At 36.6% G+C, this 23,153-nt stretch overlaps 1 protein-coding gene across 44 annotated transcripts in view; it reads left to right on the top strand.

Annotated features, from left to right (window-relative positions):
* RIMS2 (regulating synaptic membrane exocytosis 2) overlaps positions 1 to 23,153 on the top strand; it is a 701,736-nt gene that overhangs the window by 390,459 nt on the left and 288,124 nt on the right. For 13 of the 44 annotated variants that reach the window (XM_070075383.1, XM_070075384.1, XM_070075385.1 and 10 more), the window contains one exon: positions 12,186 to 12,212. The exons of the other annotated variants lie outside the window; for them this stretch is intronic. In XM_070075383.1, the coding sequence (XP_069931484.1) occupies positions 12,186 to 12,212 (27 nt within the window). The remainder of the gene's footprint in view (positions 1 to 12,185; positions 12,213 to 23,153) is intronic. 44 annotated transcript variants of the gene reach the window in all.

The raw sequence follows: 23,153 nt of genomic DNA on the forward strand, positions 1-23,153 counted from the left end.
CCTTTCACTTTTAGTCTGCGTGCATCTATGCTGGTGAGGTATGGTTCCTGAAGGCAACAGATACATGAGTTTTCTTTTTAAATACATTCAGCTAGTCTGTGTCTTTTTTTTTTGGACAGGCAGAGTTAGACAGTGAGAGAGAGAGAGAGAGAGAGACAGACAGACAGACAGACAGAGAGAAAGGTCTTCCTTCTGTTGGTTCACCCCCCAAATGGCTGCTAGGGCCAGTGTGCTGCGCTGATCTGAAGCCAGGAGCCAGGTGCCTCCTCCTGGTCTCCCATGTGGGTTCAGGGCCCAATCACTTGGGCCGTTCTCCATTGCCTTCCTGTGCCACAGCAGAGAGCTGGACTGGAAGAGGAGCAACTGGGACAGAATCTGGCGCCCCAACCAGAACTAGAACCCAGGGTGCTGGCGCTGCAGGTGGAGGATTAGCCTAGTGAGCCTTGGCGCTGGCCTAGTCTATGTCTTTTAACTGTAGAGTTGAGACCATTTACATTCAGTCTGACTATTGGTAAATACTGTCTTTTTCCTGCCATGTTTCCTTAAGCAGAGCTGTATATGTATTTTGGCTTTTGTTTGTATTTTAGTTGGGCCATTTTCTACGTTCATCTTCTTTTGCAGTGAATTTCCTGTTTCTGTTTCTACATGCAGCACACCCTTGAGCCAGTGTTGTAGGGCTGGGCGCGAAGATACAAATTCTTTCAATTTTTTTGTGGAAAATTCTATTTGCCCTTCATTCATAAATAATAGCTTTTCAGGGTATAGTATTCTGGATTGGCAGTGTTTTTCTTTTAAAACGTGGAATACATCATGCCAGTGACTCCTTGCCTGTAAGGTTTTCAATGAGAAGTCGGGGGTGAGTCTGATTGGATTACCTCTGCATGTGATTTGTCGTTTCTCTCTGACACATTTTAAGATTTGTTCTTTGTGTTTCACTGAGCTGAATGTTGCCACAATGTGTCATGGTGAATTCCTTTTCTAGTCATGTCTGTTAAGAGTCTTGCATATTTGCTGTATTTGGACGTCTCTCTCTTTTTTTTTTTTTATTTTATTTATTTATTTGAAAGTTAGAGTTACAGACAGTGAGAAGTAGAGACAGAGAGAAAGGTCTTCCATCTACTGGTTCACTCCCAAGAGGCCACAACACCTGGAGCTGCACCGATCTGAAGCCAGGAGCCAGGAACTTCCTCCAGTTTCCCACAGGAGTGCAGGCGCCCAAGGACCTAGGCCGACTTCTGCTTTCCCAAGCCATAGCAGAGAGCTAGAACCTGTGCCCATATGGGATGCTGGCACCGCAGGTGGAGGATTAACCTACTGTGCCACAGTGCAAGCCCCTGGACTTCTCTTTTCAATCTGCCTATTGTGGAAGTTTTCTGATATTACTTCATTAAGAAGGCCTTTAATCCATTCTCTCCTAGTATCCGGACGTTACAACACTTGATTGAATCTTGTAAATCTCCAACCGTGATTTTTATTTTTCTAATTTCTTTTTCTTGCATTTGGTCTGACTGTGTTATTACTGGGAGTTTGTCTTTGAGTTATGATATTCGCTCTTCTATTTCATCTGTTTGATTTCTGAGTGATTCCACGGCATTTTTTATTTGGTAAATTGAATTTTTCATTTCCAATATTTCATTCTAGCTTCTCTTTAGAATCTGTTTCTTAGGTGTGCTTTTTATTCAGAACTTGAATCTGTTTCTGATTGCTTCTAAGTAATCTGATTATTAATTTTCTGAATTTTTTTTTCTGGCATGACTTCAATTTCTTCTTCTTCAGCCTCTATTATTGAAGGTTTAGATTGCTCCATTGGTGAGTTCATATGTTCTTTCATATTCAGGATTTTCCTTTGTTCTTTTTCATTTCTGTTTGGTTTCTGTTGGCTTTAATTTTTAAGTTGATTTCCCTCTGCTATGGGCTGCTATGGGTCTGTGAGGATTGCCAGTGTAAGCAAGTAAGTAGCTCCACCTCCTAGAGCTTTTTTTTATTTCTGGGAACTGAAGGAGGCAGATACTTAAGGAGGCAGGTACCTGGTTTTTGATGTGCTAAGCCCAGCCCACAGGCAGGCGTCTCCTTTGTTTCCCCAAAAGCGCCTGGGCCCCTGTTGTTTCAGCCTGTCACTGTGCCCCCTGCGTGATGAAGGGGGAGTCACTCAGAACCATTGTGATCCTTGTTCCTGGATGGGGTGGTCCTTGCAACTGATGTTTATGTGGGGGAGGGAAAAGCACAGCCCAAGAGCCTGTGCTCCAGAATGTAAAGGAAGGAGATGGCTGCTCTTCACCCCCTGCAGCTCCTATCGGGGTGGGGAGACACTGAGGGATCAAAGCTGTTCACCCTTTCTGTTAGTCCCCCAGAATCGCACCCTCTTCCCCCTTATAGCACCAAGCACTGTTCACTTTCTTTCCTCACTCTTCTGTGTCTGCATCTTTGTGGGCTCACACCCTCTCACATGCCCCCCCCCCCCCCCCCCCCCCCCCGGTGTGGTGATGGTTGCCCTCTCACTGATTCTCTGTTCCATTCTGTTTCTGCAGTTTGGGCAGCTCTATTTTCCCTAGTGTGGTCCCTGGCACTCTCTGGTGAACTCCCGGGCTACTCTATGCCAACTTTCCGTGTTTCTGTCGCCTGATTATATCCCCTCTTATTCATTAATCTTTCTCTGTGCAACTTGGAACATCTTGCTGATATACTGCCACCTTCCCGATCTTGAATCTTAACTATAAGAATGAAATTGCTAATTTAGTAGAGTTATAGATATGTATTTCTACTTTTCATTTTCTCAGTATTTTGTGCATTTGTAAAATAACAAGTATAGCATAGTGGTTGAAACTGTGAACTTTAATCTCAGGTTAGCTTGATTTTGAATTTTGTTTCTTTTACTTTGGAGCTGTGTAACTTGAGGCAGATGATCTCTTATGCCTTACTTTCCTCATTTACAAAATGGAAACAATAAACTCTACATTATGGAATGGTTATAAGAATTAAGCAATCTCAAGAATATAAACTTATATTATTGTTGTTACAATGTTTGCATTTTACCTTGGATTATATTTGGATGTCATCTGATCTAGGAAGTAGAATTAGATCAATTTGGAAAAATTTAGAATAAACTCAAATATTTTGAGAGTGAAAAGTGACTTTTTAGGCTCTTAGCTTCTACAATTTAAGATTTGGGATTTTCTTTTTTCTGATCCATCTATTATTGAAAAATAAAGTGAATGCTTGCTGGTTATTAATGGAGTTAGCATATTTCTGGTATAGCAAAATTTTTGTTAAATACTGTAGGACTGATGGATATTAAACAGATTTTGGGTCTATACATTTAGAGGCATAGATTCCCTGTCATCTATTAATCATCAGAAAAATACCTGGATGCATAATAAATAGCTACTGACTAAATGGATCATTACATTCTCACTGTATAGGAAACTAAATTACATTCAAAATGCTGTTTGATGAGTAGAGTATTAGAACAAATAATTGGTCTTATGGACAATTTTGTCATAGGAAAGTTTAAAGAATTGCCTTCAATCCTTTAAAAAATAATCTCTCTAATGATTGAAATTGTATTCCCACTAAATGCAATCTCCTATAATTGGATCATTGGTATTAATTGAACACTGATTTTATAGCACTCAATTTTTCAGCCTTTCCATGTAGTCAGCTCTCACCCTTCTATATTTGCAAATGTCATTACCATGTCTTTTGTTGTAATATTTACATTACAGTGAATTTCATCAGAACTAATTTTATTTTTTCTGGCTACTATACTCTGTTCAATACATTTTCCTTAAATCTACAATACAGGATGATGGTTTATTATGTGAAAATGACTATTATATAGTTTGTAACCCACTATAAATTATTACACACTAATTCTTTTAGTTTATAGGATACTAATGCAAGTCATCATTACCTTTTCTTTTTTTTTTTTCTTTTTGACAGGCAGAGTTAGACAGTGAGAGAGAGAGAGAGAGACAGAGAGAAAGGTCTTCCTTCCATTGGTTCATCCCCCAAATGGCTGCTATGGCCGGCATGCTGCACCATTCTGAAGCCAGGAACCAGGTGCCTCGTCCTGGTCTCCCATGCGGGTGCAGGGCCCAAGCACTTGGGCCATCCTCCATTGCCTTCCCGGGCCACAGCAGGAAACTGGACTGGAAGAGGAGCAACCAGGACAGAATCCGCAACCCCAACCGGAACTAGAATCCGGGGGTGCCGCAGGCGGAGGATTAGCCTAATGAGCTGCGGTGCCAGCCAAGCATTACCTTTTCTTACAAGATTTCCCATTCTCTACTTATTCCAGTTATTATAATGCAGAATGTGTTTGGACTCTAAATACTTGAAACTCTTATATCTATTCCCAGTTTCCATTTTCTCTCCCTAGGTGATTGGTAATAGTGGATGTGAGGGATGATGAAAATAGAGTATTTTCCAGTTGTATGTGTCATGGATTTTCATGCGATCAAAATTTAATTTAGTTGATCTTGTAGCTTTTCATATTTTCTCACCCCTAAAGTGATTTTTCTGTTATTAGTCGTAAATAGTATTAAATTTACCCAGGGGATAATATAATGTCTCCATGGTATATCCTGTCAGTTTTTTGGCTATCAACTACATCTAATAAATAATTTTATAGGTCTGAATATGAGTAAAATTATGTACATTCTCCAAAAGGAAGGAAACAGAGACTAAGGAATTATATTTAGAAAGAAAATTAAGGGGCTGGCACTGTAGTGTAGTGGTAAAGCCACTGGGAAAGCAGTAAAAGATGGTTCAAATGCTTGGGACCTTGCAGCCACATGGGAGACCTGAAAAAGTTCCTGGTTCCTGGCTTCAGATGGGCCTAGCTCAGGCCATTGAGGCCATTTGGGGAATGAACCAGCTGATGGAAGATCTCTCTCTCTCTCTCTCTCTCTGCCTCTATTTCTCTGTAACTCTACCTTTCAAATAAATAAAATAAATCTTTAAAGAGAATTAAAAACCTTCTATTGTCTAGGAATATATTGCTCATAAATGGCAGGTGTGTGCCATTCTATGAATAAATATATTCATAATTTTATTATTGATGACATTCTCCTTAGGAGTTTTTCTCCATTTAGAGAGTAAATGCTACATTTATTTACAGATATGTTTTATATTAAAGATCATGAACACTGACATACTTGGTGTATTGCATGCATGAACAGTTATCATCGAAGGTGTATAATAACCCTTATCTATTCCTTGGCCTAAGATTTATTTAACAAAATGTTTTGATAAACCAGCTTCTGGTTTTATGAAGGGCACCGTGAGGCTATAACTTGTTTATCATGTTAATAAGAATAATAATTACTAATGCAAAACTTTTTTGAATCATTCTAATCTGGTTCATTCTTCAAATACCTGCAACAATCATGCCTGGCCAAGGCTGAAGTTAGGAGCCAGGAGCTTCATTTGGGTCTCCCACTTGAGTGACAAGGACACAGGCACTTGGGCCATCCTCTTCTACTTTCACAGGTGCATTAGCAGGGAGATGAATTGGAAGTGGAGCAGCAGGGACATGAACTGACACCCATATGGGATGCTGGTGTTGCAAGAGGCAGCTTGACCCACTAAGCCACAATGCTGGCCCTTAAGCAATATTTTTGAAATGGGATCTAGACAGATTTGATTATCAGCTTTGAATTATTTCCAAAATAAAGATATTGATAAACTTAAATATGAGGGTACTTCAAAAAGCTTGTAGAAGTGGAAAAATAAGTACTTTGATGCATACATTTTTAAATAGATACATTTGAAGATATGTTCCTAAGTGACAAAATATTACAATATTAAAGTAAAGTAATTATAGAGATGATGACAAGGTCATTACTCCAAAGTGTCAAAGAAATAAGGCTATGAGAAATTTAAACTTTAATGACAAAATAATATTTTCTACACTATTTTTTAATTTCGGGCTACTCCTAGATATTCTTTTGAGTTACTACAGGATGTAGGGAGCAGCGCATATTTCAATGAGTGACTCATTAAGAATTTTTGCTAATGTATAAGCAAGGATGTGGCTATGAATTCAGATAATTCAAATGCATCAGTTAATAAGTGAAGTTGCTTGTGGAGATTGCAAAATAACTCAAATATTCCCACAATTTTTCTTTTGATTCATTAGTGAGGAACATTTTTCATTACCTTCTTGGAACAAAAAGGGATTGTATTGGAAAGTGTACTTTCATGCATTTATTATATGTTTTTAAGTAGTTTTATTTACTTATTTGAGAGGTAGAGAGAGAGAGAAAGAGAACCTCTTTCCAGAGTTCACTTTCTGAATGCCTACTTCTTCCAGGGCTGGGCTAGGCCATAGCAGGAGTTGGAAACACAACTCAGTAAAGTAATCACGTATGATTAAAATGATAATAATACAACATTCTTAACTATTGCTTTGACAAAGGTATAAAACAAAGTTTTACAAAACTGTATTTGCAACAATACTGATAACACAGACATTTCTTTCTTTTGTCTTTCTTTTTTGTTTTTCAAATTTTATGTTCCCACATGTGAGGGAAAGCATGCTATCATTCTGGGTTCAGCTTGTTTCATTTTACATGATGTCCTCCAGTTATGTCCATTTTGCTGCAAATGATAGAATTCCGTTCTTTTTATTGCTGAATAATATTCCATTATGTACATATACAACATTTTCTTTATCCATTCATCTGATGATGGGTACCTTTTTTGATTCCAAATTTTATCTATTGTGAACACTGCTGTGATAAACATGGTGCAGCAGGTATCAACAGGTATCTCTTTGATACATTGTGTTTATGTCTTTTGGTTATATACCTAGTAGTGCAATTGCTAGATCATATGGCAAGTTTATTTCTAGCTATTTTAGAGATCTCCACACTGTTTTCCACACTGGCTGCACTAATTTATATTCCTACCAGCAGTGTATAAGTGTTCCCCTTTGCCTACATCCTCACCAGCATTTGAGGTGAGGTGATATCTCAGTTGGTTTTTATTTGCATTTCCCTGATCGCTAGTGATGTTGAGCATTTTTAAATATATTTGTTGACCACTTATACTTCTTTTTGAGAACTGTCTATTGAAGTCTTTTGCTCATTTCTCAACGGGATTGGTTGTTTTAGTTGAGTTTTTTAAGTTGCTAATATATTCAGAATATTCATCCTTTATCAGGTAAGTGGTTTGCAAATATATTTTCCTATTATGTCGGAGATCTCTTCACTCTGTTGATTGTTTTCTTTGCTATGCAAAAGTTTCTAAGTTTGATATATCCCATTTATATAGTTTTCCTGTAGTTGCCTGCGTTTTAGAGGTCTTGTCCAAGTTGTCATCCACTACACCAATGTCTTGGAACGTTTTCTGCCAGCAAATTCATGGTCTCAAGTCTTAAATTTAGATCTTCGATCCATCTGGAGTTGATTTTTGTGTATGGTGGGAGCTATGGATCTAATTTCATTCTTCTACATATGTACATCCAGTTTGCCAGCACAATTTGTTGAAGAAATTATCCTTACACCACTGTATGATCTGAACACTTTTGTCAAAAATCATTTTGCTGTATGTACAGAGATTAATTTCTGGCCTCTCTATTCTGTTCCAATAATCTATAACCTATGCATTGGTTTTTATGCCAGTACCATGCTGTTTTAATTACTGTAGCTTTGTAGTATGCTTTGAAAAGCAGCTTGATTGTTGTTGCTAAGAATTGCTTTGGCTATTCTGGGTATTTTGTTATTCCACATGTATTTATTTTATTTTTTTAAAGATTTATTTTTTTTTTCTTGAAAGAGTAGGAGAGGCAGAGAGAGAGAGAGAGAGAGATCTTCTATCCTCTGGTTTACTCTCCAGTTGGCTGCAATGGCTGCAGCTGTGCTGATCCAAAGCCAAGAACTAGGAGCCTCCTCTGGGTCTCCCATGCAGGTGCAGAGGCTCAGGGACTTGGGCCATCTTCTACTGCTTCTCCATGCCATGGCAGAGAGTTGGATTGCAAGTGGAGCCGCTGGGACTTGAACTAGTGCCCATATGGGATGCTGGCACTGCAGGTGGTGGCATTATTCGCTACGCCACTGTGCCAGCCCTTCCATATGTATTTTAAGATTTTTTTAATTCTGTAAATATTGTCATTGGTATTTTGATAGGGATTGCACTGAATCTGTAGATTGCTTTAAGTATTATAGACATTTTAATGATATTGATTCTTTTGATCCATGAGCAAGTAATATCTTTCCATTTTTTTGTGTCTTTGATGATTTCTTTCATCAGTGTTTAATAATTTTCCTTATAGAGATCTTTTACTTCTTTGGTTAAATTTATTCCTAAATATTTGATATTTTTATGCCTATTATGAATGAAATTTTTCTTGATTTCTCTTTCAGTGAGTTTATTATCAATTAAAAAGATGTTTTTTGTATATCTCTTCTGTAAACTGCAACATTATTGAATTAATTTATCAATTCTAACAGCTTTTTGGTGGAGTATTTAGGTTTTTCCATGTACAACATCATGTAATCTGCAAACATGGATAATTTGACTTTTATTTAATGAATATAAATTTCCAAAGTACGACTTATGGATTACAATGGCTTCCCCCCAATACCGTCCCTCCCACCCACAACCCTCCCCTTTCCCACTCCCTCTCCCCTTCCATTCACATCAAGATTCATTTTTGATTATCTTAATATACAGAAGATCAGCTTAGTATACATTAAGTATGGATTTCAACAGTTTGCTCCCACACAGAAACATAAAGTGAAAAATAATAGATGATTTTTTTTTTAAATGATGATGAAATCAGAGCAGACCTATTGTCATGTTTAATCCCAGTGAGAGTCAAGTTGGGAATTGATAATTTCTTTCTTTCTTTCTTTTTTTTTTTTTTTTTTTTACAGAGGATCAGTTTAGTATGCATTAAGTAAGGATTTCAACAGTTTGCACCCCCATAGAAACACAAAGTGAAATATATTGTTTGAGTACTTGTTATAGCATTAAATCTCAATGCACAGCACATTAAGGACAGAGATCCTACATGAGGAGTAAGTGCACAGTGACTCCTGTTGTTGACTTTACCAATTGACACTCCTGTCTATGGCATCAGTAGTCTCCCTCTGCTCCAGTCATGAGTTTCCAAGGCTATGGAAGCCCTCTGAGTTCTCTGACTCTTATCTTGTTTAGACAAGGTCATAGTCAAAGTGGAGGTTCTCTCCTCCCTTCAGAGAAAGGTACCTCCTTCTTTGATGACCTGTTTTTCCACTGGGATCTCACTCACAGAGATCTTTTGCCAGAGTGTCTTGGCTTTCCATGCCTGAAATACTCTCATGGGCTTTTCAGCCAGCTCCGAATGCCTTTAGGGCTGATTCTGAGGCCAGAGTGCTACTTAGGACATCTGCCATTCTATGAGTCTGCTGAGTATCTCACTTCCCATGTTGGATCACTCTCCCCTTTATTTACTCCATCGGTTAGCGTTAGCAGGTACTAGACTTGTCTGTGTGCTCCCTTTGACTCCCAGTCCCTCCACCATGACCAACTGTGAACTGAAATTGATCACCTGGAACAGTGAGATGGCATTGGTACATGCCACCTCGATGGGATTGAATTGGAATCCCCTGGTATGCTTCCAACTCCACCACTTGGGGCAAGTCAGCCTGAGCATGTCCCAAATTATACATCTCTTCCCTCTCCCATTCCCACTCCCATGTTCAACAGGGATCACATTTCAGTTAATTTTCAACACTTAAGAATAACTGTGCATCAATTACAGAACTAAATCAGTCATATTAAGTAGAACAGATAAAAAAAACTACTAAGAGGGATAATGTATTAAGTTGTTCATTAACAGTCAGGGCTATGCTGATCTAGGCACCGTTTCCCGTACTGTCCACCTCACTCCAACAGGTTTCCCTCTTTTGAAGAAAGTCCAAGATGTTGCCTACAGTTCTATAATAAAATGAAACTTAAACTATATATTCTTCCCTTGCAACAGTAAGTTGCTGAAATCTTCTAGTTGTTTTATCTTGTCATCTTTGGCATCCTGTTGTATTTCTCTTTGTTTTTCCCTCTGTTGTTTACAATTTGAGCAAAAATTTCAAGTTTTTTTTTTTTTGTGTGTAAAATTTCGGTTTCCAAGTTTGGAAGCCTGTCTCCTTCCTTTCCAGGATTTGCATCTTATTTTTTTATTATCCAATAAATTTTACTTGAACTTGAAAGACTTAAAGCCATTTTTATCTTTTATACAAAATTCTTAGATATTGGAATTTTTAAAATTTGCTCAAGGTAGACTTAAGATTTGATTTCTTGTCTTCATTTTTGCTATGAAAGGATGGAGCTGCATTTTTTAAAAAGATTTATGTATTTATTTGAGAGGCAGAGTTACAGACAGAGGGATAGAGAGAACACTGGTTCATTCCCCAAATGGCCACAACAGCTGGAGCTGGGCCAATCCGAAGCCAAGTGGCAGCCAAGAGCTTCTAGGTCTCCCACATGAGTGCAGGGGCCCAAGCACTTGAGCCATCTTCCACTGCTTTCCCAGTCCATTATCAAGGAGCTTGATAGGAAGAGGAGATCCGGGACTCAAACCAGTGCCCATATAGGAAGCTAGCACTACAGGTGGAGACTTAACCTACTGTAACACAGCACCAGCCCCTGAGCTGTATTTCAGAGTAAATTATTCAAGTTCTACAGCACTGCTAAAGCAGATGACTGTAGAGTTACTGTTTTTATTTTTTATAGGTGGCCAGATTTTTTTTTGTTGTTGGTTTGCTTTTATTTATTTATTCATTTATTGACAGGCAGAGTTAGACAGTGAAAGAGAGAGAGACAGAGAGAAAGGTCTTCCTTTTTCTGTTGGTTCACCCCCCAAGTGGCTGCTATGGCTGGCGCATTGTGGCCGGCACTGATCCAAAGCCAGGAGCCAGGTGCTTCCTCCTGGTCTCCCATGCAGGTGCAGGGCCTAAGCACTTGGGCCATCCTCCACTGCACTCCTGGACCACAGCAGAGAGCTGGACTGGAAGAGGGGCAAGGGAGACAGAGTCAGCGCCCCAACCCAGGGTGCCGGCGCCGCAGGTGGAGGATTACCCTAGTGAGCCACAGCGCTGGCCTGTTGGTTTGCTTTTCCTGGGGATACCTATACTGAATTTTTGCACTATTCTTGCAAAAATATTTTGGCTGTCTTAAGTAGCCTGAAATGTATCAGAATAACTCTTTCCATGATCTCCAACAAAGAAGTCCTTACATTTTTTTCATACTCTCTGAGCAAAATTAGCATTTCAACATTTGATTATTGTTTTTAGCCTCCTGTCTGTACTCTTAAGGGTTGTTTTTTTTTTTTTTTAAATTATTTAAGGTATACAAATTTCATGGTTTTTCATGTATACAGATTTAGAAACATAGTGACAGTTCCCACCCTACCGTCCCATCCCTCCCACCTACGTTCCCAACCTCCATCCTCCTTCCTCTCCTATTCCCTCCCTTAATTTTTAACGATGATCTACTTTCAACTTATTTTGTACTAATAAGATTAACCCTATACTAAATAAACAGTGGCAGTTTTGTGCTTTCGATTACTTACATGTGTGCTATTGATTGTATATTTTTGTTTGTACCTAGGAAAATCTAGTTTTCATATTGACAATTTACTTGTGATCATTTCAGAAGTTAGGATATCACAATATTCTCTCTGTATAGATTTTCAAAGTTTGCTTCTTCCTAAAAAGAAATGCAGTGTCACAATGCCTTTTACAGAAATCAAGGAATTCTACAATGAATAGTACAGTTATAAGATTTTTAAAATTTAAGTTCACTGGTTGCTTCTAACTTGCTAAATTTCTGTCCAATAATAATCTTTTGCATTTTGCGATGTATTATAGCCACAGGTTATAACATAGAATTGGCAACATTTTTACATCAGGCAGTCTCATTAGATTTTTGTTTTACTTACCATCTCTTATATATTTCTGCTCTCTGTGTATAACTTTTGCATTTAGCTGAAATTTCACTGAATGTAATTTATAATTTGAATTTTCTTCAAGTATGATGTTTTCCTTCCTTTTTTCTGAGTTAGTCTGATTTTTATACTTTTAAATTAAAAATGCTAAAAAATATATTCTTTGCAGTATGGAAGAAATTAGATTTCACTATCCCTATCATTTGTAAAGATTTTTAAATGTATTTTTGACATCACTTTAATGTCTTTTTTCCAGATAAAGCCTTATGTTCATATAATTCAGGTAAATTTTAGCATGTAAAATGTTTATTGCATGCATTCATATGCACAGTTCAATTGATTTTGATTGTTTTGTGCTTTGTTTGGCTATTGTGCATATGTAAAATTCTTAACCAATGTGTCAGTACTTTATCTTTTCTTCCTAAAGAAATTTTTAATATCTTCACAGTTAAATATTTATTATTTTGATATTAAATAATTGTTTAAGTTATTGATTTATGGTTTCAGTGTGTCTAATATTGTCTCTTTTAGTGTGACTATTTCATCAATGGAGTACATTTTGTTATATGCACTGTTTCTGAAAATTCTAATTTAATTGGAAATAATTCATAATTTTTAACTTATGAGGTATTGATATTAAAATTTGAAGCCATTGAATTAAAAATATTGAATATATTTAACTAATTTTAGAAAATTTTATATCTTCCAAGAAAAGCAGAATAGAATAGTTTTATTACTGTAGTGTATCATGGTGTTTAATTTCACACATTCACAGAATACATGATAAGATATTCTAATGCTACATTTTTAACTGGTCACTAAGACTTCCCTTGGGTTTTAAATATATTTAGCATTATCAGCTTTTATATTTTTGAACATTTTTTGGAAATACTAGCAAGTAATTATTAAAACACCCTTAGGAGTGCCACAGTACAGTTTCAAATCTACCAAGGAAGGCTACTATTTGCAATCAATAGGGATTTATCTTACTAGTTAAAGTAATAGTAAAAATAGACACCATATATGAAACCATTGTTTGAAAACCCTTCAATATCACACATTTAAGGATAATAATTACTAATAGAAGTAAAACATATGAGCTGGACCCTAAAATTGCTCCAGCCTACCACCTTAATAAAGTTTCCTGGTGCCAGCACTGTGGTGTAGTGGGTAAAGCTACTGCCTGTACTGCTGGCATCCCAATGGGCCCCGGTTCGAGTCCCAGCAGGTCTGCTTCCAATCCAGCTCTCTGCTGTGGCCTGGGAAAGGAGGCCTGCACCCGCATTGGAGACTCAGAAAAGCTCCTGGCTCCAAATTGGCGTATCTCTGGCCATTGAGGCCATCTAGGGAGTGAACCATTGAATGGATGGCCTCTCTCTCTTCCTCTGCCTCTCTGTAGCTCTGCCTTTCAAATAAATAATTAAATCTTTAAAAAAGAAAAGAAAAGAAAAAGTTTTCTGGGGCACGTGCTGTGGCACAGAGGGTAAAGCCACCACCTGCAATGGCAGCATTGCATATGAGCACTAGATGGAGTCCTGACTGCTGTGCTTCTAAGGCAGCTCTCTCATATGCCTGGGAAGACAAAGGAAGATGCCCTAGGTACTAGGCCCTTGCTACCTATGTGGGAGACCTTGATGGAGTTTTGGGTTGGTGGCCCACGTGCCAGCCATTGCAGCCATTTGGGGAATAAACCAGTTGGTGGACGATTTCTCTCTTTGTCTCCCTCTCGCTGTCTGTTATCTCCGTCTTTCAAGCAAACAAACAAATAAATAATGCTTAAAAAAATTAGAAAGTTCCCTGGGCACTGCATTTGCGGAGAGAACCCAGATAACACCTGTGTACTCTCTAAGTAAAGATGGACCTAAGAGTTCCAGGAAGACCAAAGCAGCTGGAATTCATAGAACAGAATCCTGGAGAAGAGGAAACTACAAAGAAAGAGAATGCCAAAGATCTGCAGAGGGCCTGTTTCAGGCATTCAGCTGAGTACTGAACAGCATGTTAATTTGAAGAATCCACCCAAAGCTAAGGAATGCAAGACCCAAAAGGATTAGAGGCAGTCATGGTGAAAATAATGCCTAACAATGGGTTAGGTATGCAGAAATGCCTATACTCAGTAATGTGGAATAATTATCATAAGCTGGATACTCTACCTCATAAAAAGTCTAGAAAGCAAAGAAAGAAAGGATCAAAATGTTTCTATGTAACATTACTGCATGTAGAAAAAAGTTCAAAAATAATTATAGGAATATAAAAATATACAACATATGAAATTGAAATATGAATTTGACAATGATTGACATATGAAATTGACAATGATTGACATCTACTAAAAAATTACCAAGCATGAAAAAAAGAGAGGGAGAGGGAGAGGGAGGGGAAAATTCAATCAAATGAAACAACTGACACAGATGTTATAATTTGCAGACAAGTATGTTAGGCAGTTATTAGAAGTATATTTCAGTATTCAGAATGCTGTCAAGATATATGGATGATAAAAGGTATCAGAATGGAACATCTAGAAATAAAAATTACAATGTCTGAAATAAAAATATAATGAGTTAAGAACAAAACACATCACAGAGAAAAAATATTGTTGAACTTCAAGATAAAGCAATAAAAATTAAACAAAATGAAGCATAAATAGAAAGAACATATGCGAATATGACAGAGCATCTATGAGGTATGAGCAATTTGAAACTGCCAAAATATACAGTTTTTAAATCCTTGCATAAGGGGGAGAAAAGTATATAAAGAAATAATGACTTTAAATTGTGATTTGATGAAGACTGTCAGTCCCCAAATCCAAGAAGCTCAGTGAACACGAGGCACAGGAAACATAAGATACACAAAGCCAAATCAAGTGAAGTTCCTTAAAATCAATAGTAATCAGAAAATCTTAAATGTAATCAGAGAAAATAGACTCACTATATATCTGAGAAACAAATAGAAGGATGCTCAGACTATATATATTTTTTTTGCATTTAAATAAGTGCAAGTACTCAAAGAAGAAAAAAGCACCAATGTAGAATTCTTTGTCTTTCAAAATGAATGCTAAATGAAGATTTTTTCAGACTTATAGCTCCTAAGGACTGTAACTTCTCATGATCAGGAAACATGCACTACAACAAATGTTGAAGAAAGTTCTTCAGGCAGAATTTTGTTTGTTGGTTTTTAAAGATATATTTATTTCTTTGAAAGAGTTACAGGGAGAGACAGATCTTCCATCTTCTAGTTCTCTCCTCAAGTGGCAACAGTGGCTGAAGCTGGGCTATCCCACTTTGAATTATAATTACTCTGAACTGTGCAGAAAATTAACAAGGATATAGAAGACTTGAGCAAGACTATTAATCAACTAGATCTTAATAAATTTATAGACAGTATGCACAAAAAAGAATTCACAAAAACTACTAGAAATTGTAGACAAGGTCAGCAAGGTCCCAAAATACATGAAAACGATGCAAAAATCATTTGTATTTCATATACCTGCCATTAACATTTTTCATTTTTAAAGGTTTATTTATTTATTTATTTATTTGAGAGTTACAGACAGAGAGGCAGAGACAGAGAAAGAGGTCTTCCATCTGCTGGTTCACTCCCCAAATGGCCACAACAGCTAGCCCCAATCCAAAGCCAGGAGCCAGGAGCTTCTTCTAAGTCTCCTATATGGGTGCCAGGGTCCAAGTACTTGGTCCATTTTCTACTGCTTTCCCAGGCCATTAGGAGGGAGCTGGATCAGAAGTGAAGCAGTGGGGACTTGAACTGGTGCCCACACATTTTTCATTTTTAATAGATCAAAATTAGAAGAGTCACTTATGTATAAATTTTACAAAATAAGTGCAAACTTGCATGCTAAAAAAATCACAATGATGAGAGAAAAAAAGAAAAATCCAATTAAATGGAGAGGCAATCCACATTTATTAATTGAGAGATTCAGTATTATTAAAATTGTTATTTTCCCCAAAATTGTTTGACAGATTCAACATAATCCTACCAAAATTGAAGCAGGAGTTTTGCTGGAATTAGTAAGTTTTTTTAAAAATTTATATTGAAATCAATAGGATCCAGAGCAGCTAAAACAAATTTTGAGAAGTTATATTGCCTGCATTTCATACTTACTATAAAGAGACAGTAATGTCAGTATAGTGACAGACCTGTTGAACTTAATTCAGAATTAAAATATCAACCTTCTGTTTATGATCAATTAATTGATTTTTGAAGATTTATTTATTTATTTAGTTGGGGGAGAGAAAGAAAGATCTTCATTCAGTGGTTCATTGCCCAGATGTCTGCAACAGTCTGTGCTAGGTTAAGCCTAAACCAGGAGCCATATAGGTCTCCCACATAAGTGACAGGAACCTGTGTACTTGGGCCATCATCCATCCACTGATTTCCCAGACACATTAGTGGGAAGCTAGTTTGGAAATCAGGCACCTGAAGCTGCAACAGAGTTGCCACTGATAGAGGGTTGCCATTATTGCAAATGAGGGCTTAACCTGTTGTTAATTTTTATACATTAATGAAGAAAACATTTAAAAATTTTAATTAATAGAAAGAGAACAGATTTCATCTATTTTGTAGGTACAGTTCTAAGAACAGCATACATCCCTCTCCTCCTGTTCTCTCCCTCAATCTTCCTGTTTCCTTCATTTCTATTTTTCCTTTAATTTTTGCAAAGACCTAATTTAAGTCCACTCTATAATCACAGGCCTGATTTACCACTAACCATATTATTCCACTAGTAAAAAGTATGAAGACCACAATTCCACAGGAGTATAAACAGGGGCTAAAAACCACAATCATATCACAAGATGTCTGTTTCATTCCTATACTTTTTTGGTATTCTATATTAACTGCCATATATCAGACAAAACATGATATTTGTCTTTTGGAAATAGACTTATTTTACTAAGCATAACAGTCTCCAGTTGCATCCATTTTGTTGCAAAAGACAGGATCTCATTCTAGTTTATGGCTGAATAATATCCCATTTTTTATATATATCACCTTTTCTTTATCCAGTCTTCAGCTGCTGGACATCTGGGTTGATTCCATATCTTAGCTATTGTGAATTGAGCTGTAATAAACATGGGAGTAAAGACAACTCTTTCATATGCTGATTTTATTTCCCTTGGATATATTCACAGGGGTGGGATAACGGGGTCATATGGTAGGTCTATTTTCAGATTTCTGAGAATCTCCATACTGTCTTCCATAATGGTTGTACTATTTTACATTCCTACCAATAGTATATTATGGTACCTTTTTCCCCCATGTCTTCTGTGTGGAAAATAATTTTTAAGCTAACAATACTGAAATAATGGAAATATCCACATTCAAAAAATAAGTTGTACCTGATCTTAAACATACAAAAATTCACTTGAAATGACTCATTTGTCTAACTGTAAGTGTTAAAACTGTACAAATACTAGAGGAAAACATAAGAGAAAATTTTGATTCTCTGTGCAGAGGTTTCTTTCATTTTTTATTTTGTTTAAGGGGTACAACTTCATGCATTTAATAAATACAAATTTGGGAACATGGTGATTCTTCCCTCCCATCCATACTCCCACCTTTCTCCCTCCTGCCTTTTTTAAATTTATTTATTTTAACAGGCAGAGTTAGAGAGAGAGAGACAGAAAGGTCTTCCTTTTTCTGTTGGTTCACCCCCCAAATGGCCACTACTGCCGGCACCCTGCACTGATCCAAAGCCAGGAGCCAGGTGCCTCCTCCTGGTCTCCCATGAGGGTGCAGGGCCCAAGCACTTGGGCCATCCCCCACTGCACTCCCGGACCATAGCAGAGAGCTGGACTGGAAGAGAAGCAACTGGGACAGAATCCGGCACCCCAACCAGGACTAGAAGCTGGGGTGTGGGTGCTGCAGGCGGAGGATTAGCCAAGTGAGCCACGGCGCCGGCTCCCTCCTGCCTTTTCCTTTCTTATTATATTTTACAGAGATCGATTTTCAGTTAATTTTATACTCCTAAGATTAACCCTACACTAAGTAGAGGACTCACTGAATAGTATGAAGAAAAAAGAAAAAGATAACAAAAATAAACAAAAATATCATTGTTCCTGGACAATCAAGGCAAGGGCTGTTCAAAATCATCATATCTCAAGGTGTCAGTTTTGCTACTATAGATTACATTTTAAGTACAACATTAGTCCCCACAGATCTCTCTGATCTGTGGTAGCTAATAGAGACCATGTGGTATTTGTCTTTTTGTAACTTGTAACTTGCTTATTTCATTAAGTATAATGGTTTCCAGTTGCATCCATTTTGTTGCAAATGACAGGATTTCATTTTTTTTTTTTACTACTGTGTAGTATCCCATAGTCTGTATATACCATAATTTCTTTATCCAGTCTTTAGCTGGTGGACTTCTGGGTTGATTCCATATCTTAGCTATTGTGAATTGAGCTGCTATAAACATGGGGATATATAGCTAACTCTTTCATATGCTGATTTCATTTCCTTTGGATAAATTCCCAGGAGTGGGATTACTGGGTCATATGGTAAGTCTGTATTCAGATTTCTGAGGTATTTCCGTAATGCATTCCACAGTGGATGCACCAATTTAGATTCCCAGCAACAGTGGATTAGAGTACCCTTCTACCCAGATCCTCACCTCAATTCTTGTTTGTTGATTTCTGTATGAGAGCCATTCTAATGGGTGTGAGGTGAAACCTCATTGTGGTTTTGATTTGTATTTCTCTGATGGCTAGCAATCCTGAGCATTTTTTCCTGTGTCTATTTGCCATTTGGATTTCTTCTCTTGAAAAATGTCTGTTTGTGTCCTTTGCCCATTTGTTGACTAGGTTGGTTGTTTGGTTAGTGTTGAGTTTCTTGAGTTCTTTATAGATTCTGGAAGTTAATCCTTTATCAGTTGTATTGTTTGCAAATATTTTCTCCCATTCTGTCAAATGCCTCTTCACTTTGTTTTGTAGAGCATAAGCTTTTCAGTTTGATGTAATCCCACTTGTTAATTTTGGCTTTGAGTGCCTGTGCCTATACCAGTCTCTTGTAGGGTTTCCCCAATGTTCTCTAATAATCTGATGGTACCATGTTATAGATATAGGTCTCTGATCCATTTTGAGTGGATTTTTGTGTAAGATGTAAGGTAAGGGCCTTGCTTCATACATCTGCATGTGGAGATCCAGTTTTTCTAGCACCATTTGTTGAAGAGACTGTGTTGGCTCCTGGGGTTAATTTTTGTTTCTCTATCAAAGATAAGTGGGTTGTAAATGTATGGATTAATTTCTGGAGTTTCTGTTCTGCTCCATTAGACTACATGTTTGTTTTTGCGCCAGTACCAGGATGTTTCTGATCTGGTATTGTTATGCCTCCAGGTTTGTTTTTATTGTTTAAGATTGCAGGGACCAGCGCCTTGGCTCACTTGGTTAATCCTCCACCTGTGGCACCGGCATCCCGTATGGCGCCTGGTTCTAGTTCCGGTTGCTCCTCTTCCAGTCCAGCTCTCTGCAGTGGCCTGGGAAGGCAGTGGAGGATGGCCCAAGTGCTTGGGCCCCTGTACCCTCATGGGAGACCAGGAGGAAGCACCTGGCTCCTGGCTTCGGATTGGCGTAGCTCCAGCCGTAGCAGCCATTTGGAGGATGAACCAATGGAAGGAAGAACTTTCTCTCTGTCTCTCTCTCTCTCACTGTCTAACTCATCTGTCAAATAAATAAAATAAAAAAATAAAAATAAAAAATAAAAGATGTTAGATCCTGAGGCAAAAATATAAGGAAATAAACCTTAGCCTAGCAAAAGGGGAAAGAATTTTTTTTAAAAAAAGATTGCTTTAGCTATTTGGGGGCCTCTTGTGTTTTTATATGAATTTTAGCATCATTTTTTTCTAGATCTTAGAAGAATTTTGTTGATATTTTGATTGAGACTGCATTGAATCTATAAATTGCTTTCAGTAGTATGGACATTTTGATGATGTTGATTCTTCCAATCCATGAACATGGAAGATTTTTCTACTTTTTTATGTCTTCTATTTCCTTCTTTAATGTTTCGTCATTTTCATTGTAGAGATTTCTTACATCCTTGGTTAAATTTATTCCAAGGTGTTTAAATTTTTTGTAGCTATTGTGAATGGTTTTGATCTTAGAAATTCTTTCTCAGCTATGGCATTGTCTGTACATAGAAAGAGTATTGATTTTTGTGTGTTGATTTTATATCCTGCCACTTTACCCAACTCTTTTATGAGTTTGAGTTCCAATAGTCTCTTCATGGAGTCTTTTAGGTTCCCTATATATAGATTCATGTCATCAGCAATTTGGGATAGTTTGACTTCTTCCTTCCCTGTTTGTATCCCTTTGATTTCTTTTTCTTGCCTCATGGCTCTGGCTAAAACTTCCAAGACTAAGTTAAACATTGGTGAGAGTGGACATCCTTGTCTGGTTCTGGATCTTAATGGGAATGCCTCCAATTTTTCTCCATTCAGTATGATGCTGGCTGTGGGTTTGTTATAAAGTATTTTGATTATGTTGAGGAATGCTCCTTCTATACCTAATTTGCTTAAGGTTTTCATCATGAAAGGATGTTGTATTAGAAAAAATGCTTTCTCTGCTTCTATTGAGATAGTCTTACTGTTTTGGTCTTTAGTTTGTTAAATGGCCAAACTCTGGAGATAGATTTAATTTATAGTTGTCTGGATGAGGTTAAGGATAAAGAATGACTGAAAATAGATTTGAAAATATTTTGGGTGATGGAAATGTTCCAAAATTAGATTGTGACTGAATGAAATAGAAAACCAACAAGAGGGAAACTAATTGAGTACATAAAATTCTGAAAGAATTGAGAAGACATTAGGTACAAATAAATAACATGCGTGTGAAAGTGGAAATAATGTGTCTCATAAGGCAGATGTTAAAATATGTTTAATGCAGCTAATGGAAATTCATTTATGAGTATATGCCTATAACCTTGAAAACTTAGATAATATGTATAGGGTACTAGAAACATAATATTTATAAAAAACAATTCAACAAGAAATGAAAAGCTTGAACATTTCTATACCTATAAGTATGACGAGAGGTGATAAAACTTTTGCTCAAAGAAAACACCAGACCCAAAAAATTTTTACAGTTGATTTATAATAAATATTAAATAGCAGATTATCCAATGTAATAAAACTCTCACAGGATATACATAAAGTAGGAATATTTCTAAGCTCAATTATAGGTTATATGTAACTTTTACACAAGAAATTTATAAAACAAGAACAAAATGTACAGCCTGATTTTACTCTTAATTATAGATGACCCCCAAAAATATATGTAAAATATTAGCATGTCAAGTCCATTAGTTGTATAATATTTTATAAATGTGATTAAACATATTCACAGATTAAAAGAGACTTATGTTGTTTTTTCAGGGTGTACATATACCATAAACTCATAATCATATCTCTTAGCCAATTAGCAAATTATGAATTAGCAACTTCCTCAGCCTGATGTAATATCTATTTGATCCTTACAGGAAATCTTTCCTACATGTCTAATTATGCCTTTTAAAAAAATCCTATAAGTTTTGCTATGATAAAACTAGAAAATGAAATATTAAGTATTCAAAAGAAGAAATACAACTGTCATTATCTGCTTATGATATAATTGTTTACCTTGATTTCTCCAAATAATGTATAGATCAACTGTGATTTACTAAAATGGCTAGATATATATCAAAATCAATTGTATTTCTACAATCCAGCAACAAACAAAAGAATTTTAAAGACCATATAATAACAAACTATCAAAGAGCTATGAATAAAACTAACAAATCACTGTAGTAAAAATGTTAGAGCATTTTATTAAGAAACATAAAGAAACACCTAAATAGTGTTAAGTGTTTGGCATACCAGTAATTCTCCTGTTGGATTGCCTGCATCGCATATTGGAGTATCTGGTTAATTTTTGAGCTGCTCTGCTTCTGATACTCCAAGCTGTTGATCGACATGCTGGGAGGCGGCAGATGGTGGCTGAAGTTCTTGGGTCCCTGCCACCCAAACTGATTTGCAGCATGCTGGCTATTACGAGCATTGGGAGAGTGAATCAGCACATGAAGATCTCTTTCTGTCTCTTTGGTTTTCAAATAAAAAAATAAAAAATAAAAATTTAAAGACCACCTAAATAAACAGATAAATATTATAAACAATTTATAGGAATATACAACATTAAAATTATTGGTTTTCTGTATTTTAGCTATAGAAATAATACAATTTCAGTACTATCAGATATCACCTTAGAAACTGATGAGTAGATACCAAGTTATGGAAAACTAAAGGCATATGAATAACTAGGTGCAGAATAGCCTGATGGTTCTACCTGGCTAGGTGTAGCTCCCTGATGGTATACAATGTAATATATTGAAAGAACACTTTAGAAAAGACACATCTAATGAAAGATGAAGCTAACAGGTCAAAAGCACAATCCTACTGATATGTTTGATTTTTCTGATAATTCTGAAATCTCAAGCATTTGGCAGGTTGGTTGAAAATGAGAAAGATGAGGAACTTTATGAACGCTTTGATCCTGTTGTACATAGCACTGCTATATACATAGATGAAGCTGAATTCTCCAAGGACTGTGTATCCTCCCTCTTTAATTTCTCAAGGAGAAGTACAAAGAAATTTGAATATTTCTGAAAATAAAACAAGTGAAAATGAGTCTTTAAAATTACTGCCAAAAAGGTAAAAAAAAAATCAAGCCCACAAGTGATGTGCCTGAGCACTACAAAGAAAGTTATTTAAGGAGAAAAATTAAATCAAAAGAGAAAATTAATATAAGGCAAAACAAAGCAGTTTGCAACTCCAGCATCTTCAGAACTTTCAGGGAAACCAGAAGAAACAGCCCTAAAAAGATAGGACCCCTTTCTGTTCAGTCCTCTGTTGTAAAAGAGATATTGACAACACAAACTCCACTGAAAACTCAGAAAAAAGAGATGTTTCATGGCAAAAGGAAGAAATCAAAAAGTGAAGCCACAGACTGAGGTATTTCTGACAGTGTGCACATTTGTTATCTAGAAGAAAAGAAAACCAGCAACAATGTGGAGTTACATATTGTTTTGTCTACATTTGAGAAAACCTTTGAGAGTAAAAGAATTGAAAGAAAAATTGTAAAGAAGCCAGCAATATATCTAAATATTAAATAATTCATCAGGTAGCTTACAGAAGTTCAGATGTTGAAGAATCTGACAAGGAGGAATACCTTAATGATTTCAGATA

The sequence above is a fragment of the Oryctolagus cuniculus genome, chromosome 6 (assembly GCF_964237555.1).
Source record: "Oryctolagus cuniculus chromosome 6, mOryCun1.1, whole genome shotgun sequence".
NCBI classification, from domain to species: Eukaryota; Metazoa; Chordata; class Mammalia; order Lagomorpha; family Leporidae; genus Oryctolagus; species Oryctolagus cuniculus.